General features: G+C 43.9%; 1 protein-coding gene across 1 annotated transcript in view; it reads right to left on the bottom strand.

Moving 5' to 3' along the window:
• UGGT1 (UDP-glucose glycoprotein glucosyltransferase 1) overlaps window positions 1–23,777 on the bottom strand; it is a 164,384-nt gene that overhangs the window by 15,985 nt on the left and 124,622 nt on the right. Inside the window, exons 27-33 of the mRNA XM_068233269.1 lie at window positions 20,375–20,564; window positions 18,691–18,849; window positions 14,404–14,489; window positions 12,337–12,421; window positions 11,278–11,366; window positions 5,208–5,312; window positions 701–785 (exon numbers count right to left, since the gene is read on the bottom strand). Of these exons, the coding sequence (XP_068089370.1) occupies window positions 701–785; window positions 5,208–5,312; window positions 11,278–11,366; window positions 12,337–12,421; window positions 14,404–14,489; window positions 18,691–18,849; window positions 20,375–20,564 (799 nt within the window). The remainder of the gene's footprint in view (window positions 1–700; window positions 786–5,207; window positions 5,313–11,277; window positions 11,367–12,336; window positions 12,422–14,403; window positions 14,490–18,690; window positions 18,850–20,374; window positions 20,565–23,777) is intronic.

The following is a 23,777-nucleotide window of genomic DNA, read 5'->3' as shown; positions in this document are numbered from 1 at the left end:
AAAATGCCAAAAATGTTAAAATATTCTGTGGCACTGAGTTAGAAGTGATCATGAGTAAATTTATAGTTGAATTGATCTGGTGCTTAGGAAAGGAGAAGATAGTGGTCTGATTGGTATGCACCCTAACCACTGGTGTTATTCTCTACATTACCAAAATAGGCATTCCTGAGGCCTAGAAGAGCCCCCAAATAGGCTAGATTTCTTGGTAAGGAGATGAAACTAACATACTCAGACTCTTCACTCATGTAGAGGTTAGACAGCATAGATGTGGGGTGGGGAGGACTAGCAGTCACGTGACTTTGCGGCCCCACTTTACCTCAAGAAAGCCTGTTTAGCAATGCAGGTGGGTAAGAGAAATGGTGAGGCCTTTTCATCATTCTCATTTTGTAAAGTGTATCTCAGGCCTACTTTGTAGTTAGTCCATCCAAAACTCATATTTCAGACCTTTACCTGTCCTTACAGCAACCACACAAGGTTGTTGAGTCCAAAGCATGAAATAATAAGCAATGCTTTGCAGTTTGTTCTCCCCCGCTATATTTAATTGCTAATTAGCGGTTTCTGGCTGTGGATGGTTAAGAGGTCGGTGTGTGTGTTCTGTTATTTGTCTGCAGCCAGAGACATGACCTTGGTGCTTCTTCACATCTAAGCTTCAGGAAAATGAAAAGAGTGTTCATCTCAAACAACATAAAAAGATACAAACCTTAAAGGTAGGAGATAAATAATTCTTCAAAAACCAAAATTTCACTGGTGTCTGTGTGTGCTTCAGCACCGATAACATCATTATTCTGTAGAAGAAAAAAACAGAAATGCATCTGCTACTAAAGGCAAGATCCAAGTGGAGTCTTATATTTTTTTTTCTTTAATTATAAAATGATCAGCAGGAGATGTAACATGAGGTGACGAGAATTAAAGGAGAACTATAAATAGGTTTGGCTGTGGATCCCCTGATGCCGGAGTATAGCCGAAACCTGGTCGGGAAGGAGAGACGGACTATTCCTGAGGTTACCAGAAATGGTTACTTTAACATAAGGTGCATATGACTGATGTTAGAGCAGAAACCTTATAGGCAATTTCATGCAGTGTACCTGGACCCACAATCTAAGTTGTGTGTTTTTATGTATATTCAGTTTTAAATAAATTGTCTCCCCCTCTGTTATATTGGAACAGAGCCTGTGTTGTGGTTTGTACCCTGGGTGGTGGCCACATCTTGTTGATGAGCACCGGGTGTCTACAGGCAATAACAGATTGGGTTGATAGAAGCAGTGCCGAGGAGTATACTCACCCAAAGGTTTGGCTGTGGTTTCAACTTCTGCTCATTTTTTATTTTTTTTTAATCTTTGAAGATCTGCAGAAATCCAGACCAACCTGTACAGAAGCCATTGACAGTGTTGGAAAAAGCAGAACATACCATGTGGGGCAGGGGTGGCAGGAAGAGTTGGTGTTGGGGAAGGAGGTCTACTCCTAGGTATAACTAGCAATATTAGCTGAATTTTATATAAATCAAGGTTCACAAAATGCTCACCCACACACATTCAAGGTAACAGAGCCTCTGCTGACTTAAAGTACAATTTTTTTTCCATTATTTTTAATGACAGTTGCCCTTTAAGACTAGCTTTGCAGTGCAAAGAAACAAGCTTGCCATATACCAGGGGTGGGCAAACTTTTTGACTTGTGGGCCACATGGCGATCTTAAATTTGACAGGGAGCCAAACCAGTGTAAGTAGCCGATGCCCCTATTCTTAGTTCGGCCCCCAGTTCGGGTAGTCGATAAGCTTACCTTCCCCAGTATAGGTAAGTAGGTGTGCCTCCAGTATTAGAGGGACTCAGAACTGAAACCTTACAAAGATTTTATACATACCTAGAGCTTCCTCCAGCCCCATCCGCTCGGATTACTCCGACGTCTCCGTCCTCCGCTGCCCACAGCTTCTGGAACCGGAGCCCGTCACTGACGTAGGTCGCTGCCAGCTACGTATTAGAAGTGCGCTCTTTGCGTATCTCTCCAGCAGCTGCTGGAGAGATACTTAGAAGGCGTACCTCTCTTACGCCAGACTGGCTCTGACTGACGGAAGTGCGGGGACCCGGTTCCCGAAGCTGTGGGCAGCAGAAGACGGCGGCGTGGGAGCGGATGGGGCTGGAGGAAGCCTCAGGTATGTATAAAATCTTTGTAAAGTTTCAGCTCTGGTACTCGTTAAGTAGCCACCTCCCACAGTATATGAAGCCAGGTGTGCTCCTAGTATTAGGCAGTCCCCTCCCCAGTTTAGGTAGCCATGTGTGCCCCAGTATAAAAACCTGAAATCCCTCCGAGCCCTGTGTCGGTCAGCTTCAGCCGTGCGCACTTGCAGAAAACTGCCATAGCGTTTTCTCTACTTGAGATAAAGTGCAGAGGGCCTTCTCTGCAAGAGGGTGGGGTTACATGGTGGATTACACAGATCGGGGGGGGGGGGGGGAGGGATTTGAAAGAAAAAGACCTGACAGGTAGTTATAACTTAATATTAGAAGAGGATTGATAAAATGTAAAATTTACACTGAAGATGCTCTTTAATTGGATTGGAAATTTTAGGGGCAGTAGAATTGAGGAAAACAGTTTTAAAAGGACTTGGAAATACTGGCTAACGGCAAGCTAAGCAACAGAAATTGATGTTAAGCATCAGCTGCAAGAGCAAATACAATCTTGAGATGTATAAAAAGGATGAAGATGAACACATGTGCTCAAGGTATAGAGTTTCTCCAGCATAAATAATCTGCATGACAACATCTCAAATACGCGGTACGGCTCTGGGGAACATCCTGTGAGGAGGAAATTCGGAGATCTGGAGATGGTTCAACAGCGGACAGCTAAGTTAATAGAAGAGATGGAAGGTCTTAAAATGAACAGATAATGCACGTTCTGTCTTGGGAATAGATATAGCTTAGGGGGGATTTAATAGGCACTGATCCGGTTGTATGCAAATATTTGAGCAACCCTGGCTAAATTACAGATTTAGTTACTTTGGAAAGCAAAAGATAGTAAACATTAATGCAGAAAAGTCAGTTACTTAGAGGAGAATCAGAATAGATTTTTATTTGCCAAATACAGCATGATGTACAAGGAGTTATTTTTGGCATAGACAGCACTGTAGACCTACATGGGCAGAAATAGCACACTTCTGTACACAAAACACGGGGGGGATATACACATAAAATTGATGGTTGCTAATCTATTTCACATGTGTGAGTGTGTGAGACTGTGTGAGTGTGTGTGTGAGTAGATGGTTCTAAAGCGGTGACCCGAGTAGATTGAGGTATTGGTTGCGGGGTGGGAGGGTTTGTTTGCAAATCTGACCGCCCAGGTTTGCAGTCTGAAGAAGTAAAGGAGGTCTACAGATGGAAGGGGAATGCAATCTTCTCAGCAGCTTTGATGGCTTTCTGAAACTTGTGTTTTCCTTAGCGGAGGTGCGGCGTACCACACAATGATGGAGGATCAACTTGAAGCAGAAGCAAGTCAGAAGGACGAGGGACATGCCGGACTCCGCCTCCAGCGAGGCCCTGCCTACTATGAGTTCAAATCAGTTACTCCTGTTAACTACCTGAGGAAGTGGGTGAAATAACTGAGAAACGTGCTGCACCTTTTTTTGTGGATAATACAATAAAAGTTTTTGTCTAACTTAAATATATTTTAATCTATCTAGCATCTCCCCTAAACTACCGGTCTACAAAGAGCGACTTCTAACCCGACAAAACAGGTTTAATCTGGGATGTAAACTCCTGCAAGTGCTTAAGCTCAACACACACCATACAATCTTGGTTGTACAGGTTTACCAAATCTATGTAGTATAAGGGCCAACAGATTGAAAATACCTTGAATGATTGATTGGATAAGCTCTTATACTACATGAAAGTGGTAAGATTGAACAATCAAGATTGTATGGTGTGTGTTGAGCCTTAGGAGGACAACTCCCTTGGCGAGTATGTGGGTTTGCAGATGGATGAGGAGGAGTTTTAAGTCGGGGAACAGCATTTGGTCAGGATAGTAGTGTCTGAGCACCATGTGGAGTTGTTGTAGAAGCAGACACCGCCTTCTCTCTTTTTCAGAAATTATGTAGTGTCTCTGTCAGAAAGGAAGAGGCTGAAGTTCAGTGGGCCGAGTTGTCTGGGATGTTATCATTAAGCCATGTCTCGGTGAAGCAGTGGATGGGGGTGTGGTTAGTCTGGGACATGGAGCTGAGTAAAAGAAGTTCACCTAGTTTGGTTGGAAGGATCAAACGTTTACAAGAATGTTAGATGGGATGACCAATCCCAGTCCCTTCCTTTTTAGTCTGACGTGAGCAACAGTACGTCTCCCTCTGCGGCGCTTGAAGCTTCGTATCTGTTCATCAGCTCCCATGAGTAGGCTGATGTGGTCTCAGATGGACTTTCTTAGGGCCTTAGGTTCCCAGCAGGCCGGTTTGGCTCAGCTGTAGGAAGTGTGTGTGTGTGTGTGTGTGTGTGTCTGCAAATATATGGGCACTGGGAGCATTGATCAATACACAGTTTGAGATCAAGCTTGATTAGATAGTCATTAAAGTAATTAAAACAGTTAGACAGTTACATCAAATGAAGGAACAGACTGGGCAGCAGTGCAACAACTATCGGTGGCTACAGGGAGCAACACACCCAGACTCTTACCTTGTGGCCTGGCTTCATAGCTCTCTAGAGTGCAGCGTAGTCTTTGTTTTTACGCTTATGCGCAGCATGGGTGGCTTTGAGGACTGGTTGCTGGGAGAAATAAAGTAAGGAACCAACAATACACAGAGGTACAGTATGTGGATCCAGCATGAACATACCTCTCTGTTAACCATAGGTAGCTATATCTCAGGTCAGGTATCCTTTAAATCCATTAGACACTATCACCAGTTGACAACTACAGAACTTAATACACTCTCACTCTAAATTCTGGGCTGCCGGTCAATAGCCATGAGCTCCTCTTAACGACTGAGTGAGGCTTTGCATAAACAGTTAGGGCAGACTCTTACTTCAGGGGGCGGCTTCAAGAAGCCATAGTGGGGGACAAGAGAGGGATTTGATTTCCTCCTGTCAGACCCTCTGAATAGCTGGAATGGTGGGGCTTGTGTCTGGTTTTAGCTCTATGCAACTCAGGCTAGTGCTGTAAAATAAACATTCTCCTCAAAGAGAAATGCTATAAGAGAAGTTCAGCAGCTACAAAAATAAGACCTTTAGTAGGAACGCACCTGAGGAACCGCTCATACAGATGTCCTGAGGCCACGGAGAAGATATTAATCACATCCTCTTTATCTTGTTTCACCTCTTCTTGTTTCTGACCTCCAGTAAGTCCCCTAAATGATGATAAAACAAGGAAATGCATAAATATGTTCTAGGTTATCAGCCTTAAACTCAAACTTACTTCTAAAGCTACCTACACACCAAAAGATAAGAGTTGTGTGAAAAGACAGATGAAGGATCATTCCACGATCTAGCTTTCAAGATATCAATGCGATGTGAACAACATTAAAGACTACAAACTATAAACTTAAAGAGAGTCTGAACCCAAAAAAAAATAACTTTTTTTACTGGCCATTTATCTCCAGCAATAAGAATATAGCTGAAACGCTGCATTCCCATGGCAGAACGATGTCTTTAAACTCCCCCAAGTCCCCGGGGCAAAATTCGGGGATTGCTTCCTGGTAGAGGCAAAGCCTTGCACAGTAGTTCTGCCTCTGCTCGCGTCAATCTCCGCCTCTTCCCGCCCCTCTCAGTCTTCTTTCACTGAGAGGGGCGGGGAGAGGCAGAGATCAGCAGATTGACGCAAGCAGAAGCAGAGCTACAGCGCAAAGCTCTGCCTCTCCCGGGCAGCAAAATCCATAACCTGGAAAGTCATGGGATTTTGGATAGTATAAAGACACCGTTCTGCCGTGGGAATGCGACGTTTCAGCTATGATCTTATTGCTGAAGATAAATGGCCAGTAAAGAGAGTTATTTTTATGGCTTCAGACTCTCTTTAAAGATTGGAACTATAAATGATTACCTGCCAAAGTGATCTAGCATGACGGTTGCTTGAAAGCGTACAAATTAGTATGCCGCCAGAGGGTTGGGCTCAGGGCGAGTCAAATGACGTCTCACCCTGCTGCCATTCACATTCCCGGCGGCATTAAATACTTTTTCCCCTCCAAGTCGCAGCAACTCGGAGGGAAAAGTAATTCAGGGTCAGGCAATCGTCTGTGCGCGGGCCACAGACTATAGCATTGCTGCCATAGCGGCGCCCAACACAGGAGCTACGCGGCCAGCGCCAAAACCATCTGTTGACATTTTAAATGCCTGAGAATTATTGTGGATTGTTAGTTTTAGCCATCGTTTTACGACGTCTAACCGATGTGTCATTCATCTCAAATGATTTTTGTTCCTCTTGTGTATGAGCCTAAATACACAAATCAAATCTACAGGACAATGTAATCTCAAAACAGAAAAAAAAAATAATTCTGAGCAATATACAACATTTTTGATTTTCAGCTTAACATATCTCCACGCCTCACCCCCTGTATAAAAATAAATGCTAGTATCCATCAACAATTTCTAAACACTGGTTTCCAGTTTAAATGATACCTAAAGTGGGATATACAGTATTTGGAGGCTGACATTTTTATTCTTCAGCTAAAAACTATTTCTAGTTCCTTGGCTGATAGCTTGGCTGCAGTAGTGTTGGGAGCCACACAGCTGAAACATGCATACAGCCATCAGGCGCAGAGTGCAGTCAGGACACCAAACAATGCATACTTGTTCCCAGTTATGACATGCAACAAGACAAATAGCATTTTCAAAATGGAGTCAGCAGCGGTACCTTCAATATTCTTGTCGCATTTGTTTCCGATAATAATGGGGGTAAGTGATCCATGCGAAGAACCTTGCAGGTTACCTCTTCCCCATTGAGTAAAAGTGCTGAGACACTGCAGCACACAGCTCTGTGTACTTTATTAAAGCCATAGGTGAAATTGGGTGTGAGATATTGCGGATGGTTAGAATATCTGTATAATCTTCACAACTGATACTAAACTTCCTTTCCACACCTGACACTAACCTCCCTCTCCACACCCAACTCCTAACACTAACCTCCATCTCCATGCACAACATCAAACCTCCCTCCATGCCCCCTTATCATCGAACACTAACTTCCCTCCCCACGCCTAACACAAACCTCCATCTCCATGCCTAACACCATCCTCCCTCTCTATACCCAACATCAACCTCCCTCCCCGCCACCTTATCACCTAACACTCCTCCCCTCTACCTTATCTACTAGTAACCCTCACTGCTCTATAACTTCTTGTCTACTTTGAAAAAGGACATCATCAGACAAATAAAGTCATTACTGATAACAGGGACTGACATATATAAACATGGTTTGTTAATGATTTGTACACACGTGCAACTTTTCCACATGACCAACCCGACGACATGACCAACTGCACAACCAAGCCATTGCACAATTTGCATTTTCAATGCACCAACCAACTGAACAACAAACTCATTTACATTCTGCCCATGCAAGCGAACAGCAGACTGCACGATATGGCCACATTCAAAACAAGTACAAGTCGTTCTAACAACTTGTACACATGTGGCCAACTGCACGATCGTCTAGCAGTTTGTCACACATTCACATGCCCAAACCATCCATTATTGTTAGACAATACACCCCCCCCCCCTTCATAAAACAGGATAGCCTAGCAAGCATGCCTGTTCAGCAGGGAGCCAAGCAAGTGTGTCTGTACTCCTTCTTTTAGCTGTCACCTGAAACAATCATTAACCATTGTTTATGGCATCAGCTATTGACAGTCTGTATGGGCCTTTGGTCTCACACAGAGATTACGTACATAGAGCTGTAGAAAAACTATGTAATAAAATGGCAGGTCCTTTTTGTGTTACAGAAGGGTAATACTTTGCTGTTAGAACAATTTCAGAGCACTGATTAATACAAATGCTTATTTGTTACTGATGTTGTAAAATTGAACTTAGTGACATTAGCCGATGCTGGGAAATGACAGGTGTTTATTTTCATGGGGCGAGCTGACATTTGTACTAAGTCAATTTTAATTAGAAGGAGCCTTGTAATTACACCAAGGTCTGCATTAATGATCATTAAAGCGTCAATGCACCACTGTTTGAAGCAATAACCGCTTTATAATTAGTCCTACTGTTTTGAGAACAATGCTTGATTATGAAAATAGTAGATGTTTTTCTACATCTAATTATGGGTACCGGAATCAGAAGATATGAAATGCAGAAATGTGTAATGTGATGTAAAACCTTGTGTGTAGGCCCTCCACACTGCCAGACCCCTGACCTCCTCCTGGCCCCTGCTCTTTAACAACACTGGCATCTCACATGTCCAAACAGCCTGTTCCGCTTGTTTCATACTCCCGGTCTTCATATCTCGTTGCCTGCCTCTTGTGACCAGCGCATATCATTACACAACTTCACAAGAGGCAGGTGGAAGACCAGTGCAGCACGCCGGCTGCTGGGACAGGTGAGATACCAATGCAGTTATAGTGCAGGGGCCCTGGCAGCACGGCCGCATTAAGGGGAGGGGGGGCGCGGGATGTAAGCTGGCTTGGGGGCCCTGGGGGCTAAGTTTGCTGGGCGACCCAGGTCATCTTTGCCCCAGGGCCCCCATCATGCGTTGAACTGGCCCAGTGGCCATACAGAACTGAAGCACAAACTGAACAGTGCTTGCACTTACCTCCTTGCCACGTGTCCATCAGCCAAATGTTTTACTTGGCTTGGAGAGAGCGTGGAGGAGATAGAAGCTTGTTCTTTTTTTTTTTTTTGGGGGGGGGGGGGGGGGTCTATATACCCCGTCCTGTCCATGTAACACCCATAGCTATACTGTGAATTGAACTTATTATTTTTGTATTGAAATTACATTCATACATTCACCACAGATCCCTACACAAAATCCATGTAAAGAATAGTGATGAGCACAAATTTTGCATAATTGTAATATTGCAATTACAATGCAAAATCATAATACAAAATTTGGGGGAAAAAACATAATTTCTAACAGTAATCAGGAACCATCATTTTGTGCCGACTTTACTGGTTAATACCAAAGCCCCTATACATGCTATCGTCACCAAATTTGCTTATGTATGTTAAGGGGAATAGTGGGAACTAGGCCTGAACGATTATGGGAAAAGATTAAATTGTATGATTTCTACCAGATATTTCAATTCACGATTTTTGATACACAACGATGGATCAGCACACTGATGGTGAGTATGAGTGCCCCCAGTATAGGTAGCCACGGATAGGTGCCCCCAGGATAGTTTAGGCAGCTATAGGTGTTCCAGTAAAGGTTAACTAGCTATAGGTGTCCCAGTATAGTTAAGCCAGCTATAGGTGCGGCAGTACAGGTTAGCCATTATAGGTGTGGCAGTACAGATTAGCCATCCAGATCCCCTTTAGTGTATATAGCCAGATCCTACCCTTTAGTGCATAGTCAGATCCCCCCTTTAGTATGTACAGGCAGATCCCCCTTCTTAGCATAGATGATGTCCTGCAGCAGTGTCTCGCACAGGGCAGACTTGATGCAGCAGAGCTCCGCTTCCTGTAGCCCGGCCACAAAGGCAGTCTTGTGAAATGCTGGTACCAGTAGTCCACGTCCTGGGCGGGAGTTTGTGTGGGCAGCACGTACTTCCAGTGGCACAGGCTAGTGATGAGCTGCAGCTTGCTCTCTATGTCTGTCTGGGCATGCACACAGCTGTAGTGCCACTCTATGCTCCGCTGCCTGGGATCTTGGTAGTCATGGAGGCCACCATGGGCGGGTAGAGGGAGCCAGAGGCCTGCTGGGGCCCCGGGGGTTGCACCAAGGCAGCTGGCAGGTCTGCATTGTGCCTCAGTCTCCCGAAAATCATACGCCCCGCCATGTTCCGGCAACCAAGGATGCGACCTCCTGCCGAGCCAGCTGATTGAAGGAGGGGAGTGTCAGCTGACAGGGTAATGCCCAATAGCAGGGGGTCAGCTGACAGGGCAGTAACTGCACCCCCTTCATGTATCGATTCTGGACAAGCACGTGTAGGAAGAGACATGCATCTCCGCACGTCAATGCAGCAAGGGAGATTGGGACTCATTGGAGGAGGGGGGCGGAGCAGAGCGGGTACAGGCGGCAGCGTAGGAAAACTGCGGCTTTGACAATCTCAAGATCGTCATGCCGTTGATTGTGATTTCGGTTTATAAACCGATAATCTTTCAGGCCTAGTGGGAACAAGGCTAAAGAACTTTTTAAGAAAAAAGAAAAAGGTTTTAAGAAAATCAATTTTAAAAATGCTAAGAAAAAATACTTTTTAAATTGCCATTTTTTCTGAGTTTAAAAACATTTTCCTTTGCTTTAAAAAAAAAAAAATTCTCAGAAACTACAAGGTTGTTTTGAATAATTTTTTTTACTTGTTTCCACTATTCCTTATACTTCACATACATGGCAATTTTGGTGATAATAGTATGGGGGCTTTGCTATTAACCGCTAAAGTTATTACAAAATTATGCAAGAAATTAAGAATGGATAACACAAAATCAATTGAATTTCCAAATCGTAATTACGTATGACTGCAACTGTGAAAATTTGTGCAAAATGTTGCTTAATCGTAATTAGCAGATTACAATCATCACTAATATAGAATGCCCTGAGAGGATAAACTGGGAATCCGGCACAGACTAATGCCCTTAAAGTGGACCCCAGCTCTTGCAAAGAACAGACTGAAAAGTGTTCATTCCACATAGAAATGCTGTAGAAATCAGCTGCACTGAGCTGTGTTTGTTTATTTAGCTATAATTGAATGTGTAATCAAGTAGGCATTATTCAATGCACCAAGGCCTGGTCAGAGCTGGCTGCACAGGAAAGTCATATGTTTTAACACTTCCTTTGCTCCCTGAAAGTTCATCCAGTAAATTATCTGGGCTTTTTGGGGGGGATTTATGTGCATCGTAACAAATATTTGTCCCCCCCCTTACTGTTTTCATATTGTCCCAAATCTTTTAGAGCAGAGAGGAAGTTCTGAGGTCAGATCCACTTTAATGGACAACGGAAGTGAGATGAATATATCAGGCTACCATAATTATTTCCTTTTAAATAATACCAGTTGCCTATCATCCTGCTGATCTTTCATACATCAGTAGGGTCTGAATCAGGATGGTGAGTGCGCGGCGAGATGGTGATTACTACGTCTAGAGAGACGGTGCATGCACTCCTTCCCCACACAGCAGGGCATGTGTCACAAGCTATTGAACAGTTCTCATACTGCGCTGAATTACCATTTGATAGAATCCCAGAAGCCGGAATCATTTTCAGTAGCTCCGTCACTCAGGAGGTCTTCACTCATCTTATCTGGCTTCTTCTGAACCTGAAAAAGAGTAACTGTGTTTAGATGAATGGACAGTTAGTAGAATTATGTTTGCAGCGTTCTCCCCTGAAATTTTTTTTCCAGCCGGGTGGAGCGAGATGAAGGAATGCAGGGCCAGTGCTTCTGTGCGCATGTCTGCTTACAGTGTAGGAGGAGCCATGTGCTCACCAAAACTAGCCAGGTGGAGCATCCGGCTAAAAGAGCCTGGGAAGAACACTGACGTTGCTCTCCATGTCCTGAACAAAGTGGATGGTGTTGGTCACATGTAGCAAAACTCATGGAGAAGCAAGTGATAAGTCTGATCAAGTGATGGATTAGGTGTGTACTCGCGCTTGATGGAAGCCGTGTGCAGGTGTCCCCTGAGATCCTGAACACTGGCTCTTTGAGGCTCCCACTTGCATTGGAAGCCTGCATTGCGTTTCCCTGTCTTACCGCAGGGTAACAACGGCAATGCGGCACATGGGTCGATGATCCATTACAGGCTGACAGCAAAAGGCTGGAGAAGACTGCAGCTGCGGCGAGGGACACAGACACTTCTAGGGGCTGGAAGCAGCCCCAGGTAAGTAAAAAAGCATATACTGAGTTCACCTTGGAACTCCTTTAAGACAATTTGTTACTAGGGCCAGTATAATGCTGGGAACACGATACAGTTTCCTGTCCGATCAATAGATGATCGGAATCGAAGATGTACCATGTACGTGTCCAAACTGCTCCTCTGATAAAGGGATCGGTTTTACGATGATAACCTCACAAAATCGATCCCTTTCTCGATCAAAAACAGATCGCTCATGTCGGAAATAATTGCTTGATTCCTGTTGATCGGACAGGAAGTTGCATCGTGTATTCCCAGCATTCTTTGTACCTATGTTTCTCTTATCACGTCACTTAAGTCAACTATTTAAAACCTGTAAATGCCTCAGCACTGAAACAAACAACATAAGAGCAAGCTAATGTAAAAACGGTAACTTACTTTTACTTTAATAGTTTTGCTTCTGAAGTCGTGAAGAACTATAATCACATCGTTATCCTCAGGAGAGGAGTCTGTGCCATCATGGCTGAAAGACATAAAGACAAAGACTAGAATCCAAATGAAAAGAAATTTTATATACAGCATTCTCAAAATACTTATCTTTTATCCCATTGGTGCAGCTCTTGTGCTGATGTAGAAAGCTAACCTAGTTTTATGACCACTTCCTGTTTATAAGCCCTGGCATGGCCGAGTGGATTACAAAAAAACGTATACAAAAAGCATTCATTACAAAGTTAATCTCACAATGAACTCTTTCTGCTGACTGGCTGCAAGGCCACAAAGCACAGAAAATTAAAATGGCTGTAGATTTTCCGTTTTGTGTACAGTATTGACATCACATTAAAGATGGCAGCTCCCATTGTTATATGTTACATGTTTTTAGATTTTAATCAAATGATCTATAATTGACGGATTTGATTTCTACATTTGGCTAGGGCCCTGCCGGATGAGAAATTATATTTGTTAATATATATCTGATGTCATGCGATTGAGATCTCAAAACTATTGTTTAATATAGTGCTACTTATACAATGTTGATTAACAGATATGCAGTATATAATGCTAAGGTTTATAATGAACTTTCAGAAGTCTGCTGAGCATATGTTCCTTTCCTTGTGGAAATTAAGGTCACAGATGTCAAGACCAATCATCATTAGAAGTGTAAAAAATAGATCTCTGTCAAGCTAGGCTTCTGGTTGCAGAAATTGTATCTTGACTTCATAGTCATCAGCTGGTTGTTGTGTGACGTGATTCAACCCTAGGTTATTCTAAACTAGGGAAGGATGCTTTGTTCATGATATTAACCATATGTAGTTGAACTCAAAAGTTACATCATAGCATTATTGCCGGTCCAATCAGAAGACAGAATAGTAGTAATACTGAGGATCAACATATATATATATATATATATATATATATATATATATATATATATATATATATATATATATATATAGAACCAGCAGGAAGGTCTGGACTCACATTGATTCTCTTTACAGACAGACACATATACACACATACATACACTCAAAGAAGACAGGCAATAGACTCCATATACATATAGATTACACAGCAATTTAATCATTCTGTTTTTATATCTTTTGTAACTGATTTTGATGTACCAAAGAACTGTACCTTTTTTATTTTTTAACATTTATGGAGGTCAATAACGTTTAATTAAAATCCACATTTTACTGTCTCCTGAGGACTTTGTTTCTAACCAAACTTAAAGAGAAACTCCAAGCTAGAATTGAATTTTATCCTAATCAGTAGCTGATACCACCTTTTACATGACAAATCTATTGCATTTCACAAACAGACCATCAGGGGGCGCTGCATGACTGATTTTGTGCTGAAACCCCTCCCACAAGAAGCTCTGAGTACCGCGGTACTCTGGGCAAACTGCCACAATGTAACAATGTTCACAGACAGGAATTAGCTGTTTACAGCTGTCTGTAACAGCCAAAACAGCTAGGAGCAGCTACATAACCTGCCCACAGTAACAATGTCACCATGTAATACATGTCAGAATGTGAATCGGGGAGAGGAAAGATTTTTACAATGAGCAAACACTGACTAAATCATTTATACATAATTATGGTAAAAAATGAAGCAATTTTTTTACTACATTATTTTCACTGGAGTTCCTCTTTAAACCCAATTTCACACGTATGCAGGCAAGAAAACAGACAGCTGGATTCAGCAATGGAACATGTAAGAGTGGATTCATAATGTAGAATTCCTGTCTGTTAAGACACAGAAAAGCCTGGTACACACATGCAATTTAGTTTGGCCAATTTTACCAAGTCCATGTAGTAAAAGAGCTTACCTACACAATCTGTTCATAGTATTCCGGATTTGTTGTCTCTCATACTAAATGGAGGTGGTAATATTGGTCAGTGATTGGCCAATTTAAAATTGGATGTACAGGCACCTTAAATGTCACATGAATTAGAATGATGCTTTCTGTACAGGATTGCTTTAAAACTGACATGTCGGCATTCTTACCTATAAATACTATATATGTCTTCAGACCGACCCTTCCTGAGCCGAAGATTCCACGCTCCGGGATTAGCTTTTAACTGGAAATAACCCTATAAACAAAAATATGCTGTGTGTAAGGACTGGTAACTTTCTCAAAAACAATTAATTAGAGGGATGGGAGGCCTCACTTCCACATTAGGAATAGACAAACTGGGTTTACTTAGCTTGGAAAAAGACGGCCAAGGGGTGACCTGATAAGCTTGTATACATACATCAGAGGGCATTACAAAAGCATGGCAGATGAGCTTTTTTGTCCCCAGGCCTGAACAAAAAACAATGTGGCATGATCTGTGTATGGAGGAAAAAAGTTTTTGCCATCTATTTTAGAAGGGGTTCTTTATAAGAGTTGTTAAAATGTGAAATATTTTACCACAGGAAGTAGTTACAACAAATTCTATATCTGCATTTAAAGGTGGCTTTGGATGCTTTCCTTGCATTGAAGGACACAGCTATAATTACTAGGTACTGTAATTCCCAGCAGAGTTGATCCAGGGATTTTATCTTTATAACCACAAAGAGAAAAGACTGCCTTAGGTTGAATACGGTAAATACTTATTTCCAAGAAATGTGCAAAAGATACAGCAAACCTTCGGTAAGCCTTTATAGCACATCAGCACTTATATAATTGCATTGTTTGCACAACTATGATTAGGCGCTTAGTACTTTTTATATTTTTGACTCTCTATTTGATACAGTAACGTTTGCTCACAGCCAGGGCCGGATTTGTGGGAAGGCAGCCAAGGCCGGTTCCTAGGGCGGAAAAGTTCAAAGGGCGCATTGCAAACTGTCTGCGTACCGGATCCACGCACATCGCCAATTGCCGAAACAAAGTTCTCCAACTGCCTGTGGTGACTGCAGTGTCGCAGGCAGCAGCGAGAGACATATCTCCGCCCTCTCCACCCCAGTTCCTGCCTGACAGCCCGCCGGTGGATTATGGAGATTATGGGGACAGAGTGTGCAGCGCGATTTGGCTGGTGCTGCTGCTCACACTTGGGTGACTCGGGGGCGCGGCTGCTGGAGGCTCATAGTACAGTCTACAGAGCAGCTCCAGGAATTCCGGGATGGAGGAGGACAAGAACGAGGGAGGATAGACAGGAGCCAACTGCACGGCAGAGGAGATTGTCTGACCAGGAGAGGCTCCCCCGGGACTGTGTCAGCTCCATGCATAGAAACAGGCTGCGTGAGTGACAGCTGGGGGAGGGGGCAATGGGCAGACTGCAAAGCTCAGCATGCATTGAGAGAGCACCTAAAACTCTAAATGTGCCAGCATAACATTCACCTAAAGTCAGGTACAGGCTATGTGGACACTTGTCGTGCATTACAAACCAAACTGGCTATTCTGGCACATGTAGTTCCTCACACTCGAGCACATACAGGCTATACTTGCACTTGTAGTTCATCACATACAGGCTATATTGGCACTACTTGTTTATCACATACAGGCAATACTGGCTCTTGTAGTGCAACTTGCATTTTAAGTGCAAGTATAGCCTGTGTGTGATGCACTACAAGTGCCAGTATAGCCTGTGTGTGATGCACTACAAGTGCCAGTATAGCCTGTGTGTGATGCACTACAAGTGCCAGCATGGCCTGTGTGTGATGCACTACAAGTGCCAGCATAGCCTGTGTGTGATGCACTACAAGTGCCAGCATAGCCTGTGTGTGATGCACTACAAGTGCCAGCATAGCCTGTGTGTGATGCACTACAAGTGCCAGCATAGCCTGTGTGTGATGCACTACAAGTGCCAGCATAGCCTGTGTGTGATGCACTACAAGTGCCAGCATAGCCTGTGTGTGATGCACTACAAGTGCCAGCATAGCCTGTGTGTGATGCACTACAAGTGCCAGCATAGCCTGTGTGTGGCACTAAAAGTACCTGTATAACCTGTGTGTGATGCACTGCAAGTGCCAGCATAGCCTGTGTTTGAGGCACTACAAATGCCAGCTTAGCCTGTACCTGCGGTGATTAATTACTGGATCTGATCTACTTTAGGTATGGTGAGCAGATGTCCCACTTTGCCCGGGACATGTCCTGGATTTAGGCAATGTCCTCTGGGCAGTTTCCTACCACTCAAATCCAGAAGCTGTATGGCGGCTCCTACTGTCCCTCAAAGTGTGTAGGCAGGTGACAGGGTGCTACAACTAACACGTACAGGAATGCGCTTCAACTGTCAGGCCAAACCACTTCCTCCCTCTTGGTAACATCAGGGAGGAAGAAGCGACAAAGTCACATGATGACGTGCACACCTGCACGTCACAACTTTGGCACCACAACTTCCCTCTTGTAGGCAGTCACATGGCTGTGTGACATCAAATATAGGAAGCCGTCCACTGCTAGGCAGGTGCGATGGTGGCAGATTTGACTCCAAATCACAACAGGTTCCTGATATATTTCTCTGGCCATTTTGCTAGTACTGAGTTTGACACCTATTTGCCTTCAGAACTTCCTTATTCTTCATGGCATTTCTCTGAAATTTTGATTCACATTAATTGACATGATAGCACACAGTTTTTTGCGGAGTTATGATCTGTATGTACATCCATCATGCAAATCTCCCATTCCACCATATCATGGGGGAAACACTGCTTTCTTATGTGTTAGGGGAACGTTGTCTAACTATCTTTAGGGCTCGTTCACACTAGAGGTGTTTTTTTAATTTTTTTAAGCACTGGTGATTGGTACAAATCGCCCTAAAAGCGCTTACACCATGCTTTCCAATGAGATAGTTCTCATTGGGGCGTTCCATTTGCTTTCCGCTGACTAAAGCTGCACGGACCATTTTCAGGGCGATTTGCCCTGAATGGAAGGTACAGGAAAAATGCAAAATGCTCACAAAAATCGCTTTGAGTGATTGTGTTCGTGTTTTTAAGAATAAATACTTTGTATTTATTCTATTCCGGATCAAAGAGTTCATTTCCTGACTTGCGTCAGGGAGTGAATTAAAGAAACGCTCTGTAAAACTGCTAACAAAAACACCCAGCATACAGAAATCGCCGGGAATAAAAAAAAAAAAAAAAAAAAGCGTCAAAAAGCGCCCAATGCGAACGGACACCCTATCGGAATGCAATGGGAACGAGGGCTCAGGGTCTCTTTTTCCTGTGTTTTGGCTTACATTGCAGTTAACACTGCCTGCATCATGGCCACAACTATTTTTGACCAGGACTACCTCACTCTGAATCCTCCCACTCCCCTCACCAAATTGCCTAATCTCTTTTGTTTGAAAAAAAAAACAAAAAACACGTTAGGATGCTGTTGGTCAGGGGGCGGCTGGTGATAGTGGGCCTAGGGCGGTAAAAAATACAAATCCGGCCCTGCTCACAGCATTTTAAGATTTGTCAACTTTCATAGACAAATACGCATGGGCACCAGTTACTTAACTGTTATTTAATACCGGGTGCAGATCAGTACAGCAACAGCTTAGATATATTTCATTCATAGTTCATACAACACCCTTCTGGGTGGCATCACCCACAGAGACCAGCCGGTCAACAATTGTTTCGCTGTTAAGCTTCTTCACGGACCGCGTGAATGACAGCGGGGATAGGGTTCATTTTTAATTTGTTTTGTATTTTTTTTTGTCACTATATTTATTGTTGATTTTTTTGTTTTTTCACACTAGATTTTTACTTGCTAGCTGCATTGATCTTCATCTCTTACACATTGCTTTTACCATGTTTTCATTGCCATATTGTTAGTCCTAATAATTATTAAATATTTTTGCCACATTTCTTTGAAATTAGTATTTATTCAACCTAGGACCAATCTTTTATCTTTGTAGTTATATGGATCAAACCAGTCCCATAGACTGTTAAATATACGTTTGCTCGTGTGTGGGTATACCAGGGATTTATCTCACTGCCACCTTGAGTCGGGAAGGATTTTTTTCCCTCTAAAGGTTAATATTTTTTTTTTACTTTTTTTTATGCCTTTTCTTGGATCAACTGGAATGTGAGAGTGAGAGAAGATACCTATTGTTTACTAATCTATTTTTTTTATTATTGTGGTTGGATTTGATGGATGGATGTATTTTTGAATTTGTAAACTACAGATCAGTGACCAGAAGTGAGTGTATGCCAGTAATACAGACAAAAACTCTTATGTTCATTTTTTGACTGAAAAATGCATTGTGTATTCCCAGCATAACAAGGACTTGGCTCCCACATTGGAAGAGCAACTGAGATTTCCACATTAGGAATACGGTGAGCTCCCCAAAGCCGGTAATATTACATGATTACCCCATTGCTACTTACAAGGTTGGCCATGACAATGGTGTCCACAATCACAGGATTGTTTGCTGTTCCCAGCGTGAACTGCAGACCTCGGGGTGGTTGTCCAGTAGAGATGTCAAAACAGTGGCCTTCTAAGAGCAGATACTCCAATTCAAACTCCGCAGCCACCACACTGTCCACCTGTACCAAATCACAGAAGCATAAAGCAAAGAGTAAGTGAGGAATATAACTGCAGACATCACCAGTGCAGATGTTACTCAATGCTGTACATTTATTGAGGGCACATGACCCATATACTACAGACCAGCACACAGCTATCCACATCGTAACAGAGCTCCTTTACAAGCTAGTAACCTGCCATTTATACATGCAACACCAATGGATATATGCTACAGATTCAAGAAAAATTATATTTTAGTAGCCACTGGACCCTTTCAATGCTCATCCGCAATGCCAATAACCTTGGATGGAGAGTAACTTAGTTTAAGAGAGCTTTGCAATACAAGCAAAACTCTTGGGGACAATTTGACTTGATATAACAGCAACTTCTTGATGTACAAGCAAAAAAAGTATACACAACATGTCACGTAATCACAACTTAGCCAATAGTCCTCCCTTTGGCGCTGTAGGATTGTATTTAATTCTACTTAAAGGAGTACTGTAACCCCCCCCCCCCCCCCCCAAAAAAAAAAGAGTTGAACTTACCTGGGGCTTCTACCGGTTCCCCGCAGACCTCCTGTGCCGGAACGAAAGATCTTCCGATTCCCGCAACCAGCTCACTTCCGCTTTTTGCGATGTTAATGTTGCAAACTTCTGTGTGCTCGCTCCCGCTGGCGTCATCTGAAGTGAGGGCACGCGCGGCCAGGGCTGCACAAGCGCAGTAGTTTGCGACATTAAAGTCATAAAAAGCAGAAGTGAGCTGGCGGCAAGGATCCAAGGATCGTTTTGTCCCGTCGCGGGCACACGACAGGGGACCGGTAGAAGCCCCAGGTAAGTTCAACTCTTTTACTTTTTTTATTTTTATTTTCTTTTTTTTTTTTTTAGGAGTTACAGTATTCCTTTAATCTGAGTATAGAGACTGTGCAAAGTCGAAATTCCACAAAACCCTCAAAAGTAACTGTCATTGGATAAGTTCCTTGTTAAAGCCACACACAAAAAAAGCAAGCATATCAAAGATGTGTACCGTCCACAGTGGTTTATCCTCCAGTGATGGAAGCTATGGTTCCAGCACTGCAAACGGCACTAACACTTGAATTATTAGTACTGTTTAGCAATGAAACATGCTCCCTCGACCACTAGGTCCTTAAAGTGGACCTGAACTCTTGCAAAGGACACAATGAAAACAGAGAGAAATACACCCATGTGTTGTTAGAGATAAGAGCCTGTCTAATTCCCCCTCACCTATAAGTAATCACAAGTGTAATTTGATCTCTCAGCACAGAAATTTGGAAGTCCTCGACAGACAAACCTAATATGTTAACCCTATGTCTAGTTCCATGAAAGCAGTAAGTAAACACACTGAAGATTTATTGCAGCAGTTCTGTAAGCTGTGACAAAGAAATGTTTTTCTTTAAAGGTTATTATGCTGTTTAACTTTTAGAGCAGAGAGGAAGTTCTGAGTTCAGGTGATCTTTAAATTTCTGTGCAGAATGTTCATTTAACGTGACATCAATAGACAACATTCATGGAACCTGTGACCGATTACCTCTTCTAAGTAAATATTGTCCAAGTCATACGGCGTTTTCACTGACTCCACCATCCAGCTGTCCGGTGTGTTCAGACTCAAAGTGAAAAGGGGTGACTGCGGCATGTCTAAGAACTTTGCAATAGGACCAGAAGATAACTTGTGGTCTGAGGTGAATGCAAGTTCTGGCTCCAACACGTATCGGTAGAAACTGGAGAGATCAAAAAAAAGAAATACTGGTATCAGGAAATGCTATCTGCCTGCAGGACAACCATAAGCATAAACCAGTGGCGTAACTAAGCTTGGGGCCCCAGTGCAAGTTTTACATGGGGCCCTAAACACTTTTGATATGAAGCCCCAAAACCAACCAAGGACCAGGGTTGCTCTTAATCAGTAATCACGAGTGATTACCGTGATTCAAATGAGGTTTAATTGGCTCAGGTGTGCCGCGAGGATACAAGGGGTTATTTACCCATAAATCCGCCCTGCATTCTAAAGAACTTGCAAGTGTCCTATTGGTCGCTTTGCAAGCCTCACACCGGAGCAATTCCTCCTCCTGGCTTAAAGGAGTAAGTGCAGCGATGTGAGGCTTGCAACACGACCAATAGGATACGTGAAAGCTCTTTGGAATGCAGGGCGGACGGCGGAATTATGGGTAAATAGCCCCTTGTATCCCCGCCGCACACCTGCGCCAATTAAGCCTCATTTGAATCACTGGTAATCACTCGTGAGAGCAACCCTGCCAAGGAGAGCTGCAGTGTCAGAGAGGTGTAATCAGAGTGAGAAAATGGCTTATTAAAGAAATCCTATAACAAAAAAATACCCCTTTGAGGGATACTTACCTTGTGAGGGGGAAGCCTCTGGATCCTAACGTGGCTTCCCCGTCCTCCGGTGTCCCTCCGTTAGCCTGCCCGGGTTCCCAGAAGTGCAGAGGTGTAAATATTTACCTCTCTGCGATCCAGCGCATGCGCACTAGCGGCTTTTCGTTCGGGTAAGGTGGAAATAGTCAATCCCGATTGATCCGCTCTATACGATCGGGCTCGGCTATTTCCGCCTAGCACTAAGGAAGAGCCGCTACTGCGCCTGCGTTGGATCCCGGCGAGGTAAATATATAAAGCCTTGTCAGGCTTGTCGGGGGAGGATTGCGGGAGGCTTCGGGGAGCCAGCGCTGGACTGCCTGCAGCTACAGGGATGGGGGAAGCCTCATTGGGACCCTGAGGCTTCCCCCTCCCGAGGTAAGTACCCCCCCAGGGGAGTTTTTTTTAACCCCTTCGGGACCAGCTGCCTACCCCCTTAAGTACCAGGCATTTTACATGCAGGGGGGGGGAGGGGGTAAGGCAGCCGGATCCCTACTGTGGGCACTTAGGTATGGCCCCTCCTGTGTGGCCAGGTGGCCCCCGTATTGCTGGCAGCCTTTACTCACATCCCAGGCTCCAGCGATGAGCAGCTGTGGACACCTCCGCTCTCGCTGGCTCCCCGGCTTGAACTGATGCTAAGTCCTTGGTCGCGGCTTGATGACGTCATCAAGCCGGGACCCGGCACTTAGCGTCAATACAGCAGAGATGCAGGCCAGAGCGGAGAGGAGCGCCGATCATCGGGGGAACGGCAGGAAGGTGAGTGGATCCTCTTCTCCCCCCCCCCCCCCCACCACCGCTGCAGCTCTGTAAGGGATCACTATGATCCGCCGGCGATCATAGTGATCACGTGATCAGAAGCCATACGCAATGGCTGCTGATCACTGAGGGAAGATGTCAGCTGTCATATGACAGCTTAATCTCCCCTCTCCGGTACGCATGATCACGTCGGGACAGTTCGTTAGCGCGGACGTTCAATCAACGTCCAGTCAGGACAGCAGCACCACCTGCTGGACGTAGATTCAAACTACGTCGGTCCCCAAAAGGTTAAGGATTATCACAATTCAGTTCACATATAGGGGTGTTTATTTACATAGCACCAATAAAAAGTTAATAAGATAGATAAGGAGGGCCCTTAATGTGCGTACACAGGCACTACCAGCGGCAACGACGGGTCCGCCGGACCCTCCCACTGGGTGGTCTTTTAGCCGACAGTAGTGCGTGTGTACGCGCTGACGGCGGACTGATAAGGCTGTTTATGAACGATTCCTAAACAGCCTTATCAGTCAGCCGACAGTGCGTACACACGCACTACTGTCGGCTAAAGACTGCCCAGCGGGAGGGTCAGGCGGACCCGTCTTCGCTGGTAGTGCGTGTACGCACCTCTAGGGGGGCCCGGCTGGCCCAAAGGCCCTGGTGCGATAGCAATAGTTGCACCCAGTTACTATGCCACTGGCATAAATGCCTACTAACAATAACATGCCAAGATCAGCAACCAGATCACTCTATGCAAGAAAGGGGATCATATCCGAAATATAGATTTTTTTTTTCCTCCTTTACATGCCATTGACTAGCTACGCAATAGTATTCTTTTATTAGTATATAGTAATGTAATACTTTTTTCTCCAGCACTTTAAACAGAATTGTAAACCATTACATCACTCTGTTCCTCAATCTATCTGTGCAGATGGGCTGCTGCTCACATTGCTTAAAGGGAACCTGAAGTTAGAGGGATATGGAGGCTGACATATTTATTTCCTTTTAAACAATACCAGCTGCCTGGCAGCCCCGCTGCTCTATTTGGCTGCAGTAGTGTCCGAATCTAACATCTGACACAAGAATGCAACTTATCTAGTCAGATTTTTGTCAGAACACATGATCTGCATTGCTTGTTCTGGGGCCATGGCTAAAAGTATTAGAGGCAGAGGATTAGCAGGACTACCAGGTAACTGGTATTGTTTAAAGGTAATAAATATGGCATCCTCCATATACCTTTCACTTCAGGTTCCCTTTAAGTGGCGTTCAATTTCTGTTGGATTACTGTGCAAACAGTGGTTCAATTAATTTTCATGAATTTTTGCCTGTAACTTACAAAATGTGTCAAGCAAGGATCTAAAATATACATGTTGAGTATAATAAACATTTCAAACGCAAAATAATGTAGAAAAAATACTTGTAATTTTGCCTTATTCCAATAAATACATTACAATGAGATGCCTGCATTTCCTGCACAGTAAGCTGCTGAGACTACACACACCCTCCTGGCATCCTTCACATGGGGTAGTCAGAAAGAAGACAATGGCCAATATTTGCCTGTAAGCCCAGAGATCACCGACCCTGCCCTCCTCCCCCCTCTGCTGGTAATATATGAACGGTTTGTGGAGAATACAGCAGCTACAACAGTCTCCTAAGACAGGGGTCCTCTACCTCTTGTGACCCAAGGACTGTTTTTCAGTCAGAATGATTGTAGGGACCAGAGGTGAGGTAGGGTGGCAAGGGTCTTTCTGAATAGTGGCAGGGCGGAAAATTGGATTTAGGCATCGGGCAGGGGGGATTACAGGTCCCTCTCT

Source organism: Hyperolius riggenbachi, chromosome 4, assembly GCF_040937935.1.
Source record: "Hyperolius riggenbachi isolate aHypRig1 chromosome 4, aHypRig1.pri, whole genome shotgun sequence".
In the NCBI taxonomy this organism is placed as follows: domain Eukaryota; kingdom Metazoa; phylum Chordata; class Amphibia; order Anura; family Hyperoliidae; genus Hyperolius; species Hyperolius riggenbachi.
This window is presented reverse-complemented; position numbering and strand designations above follow the sequence as displayed.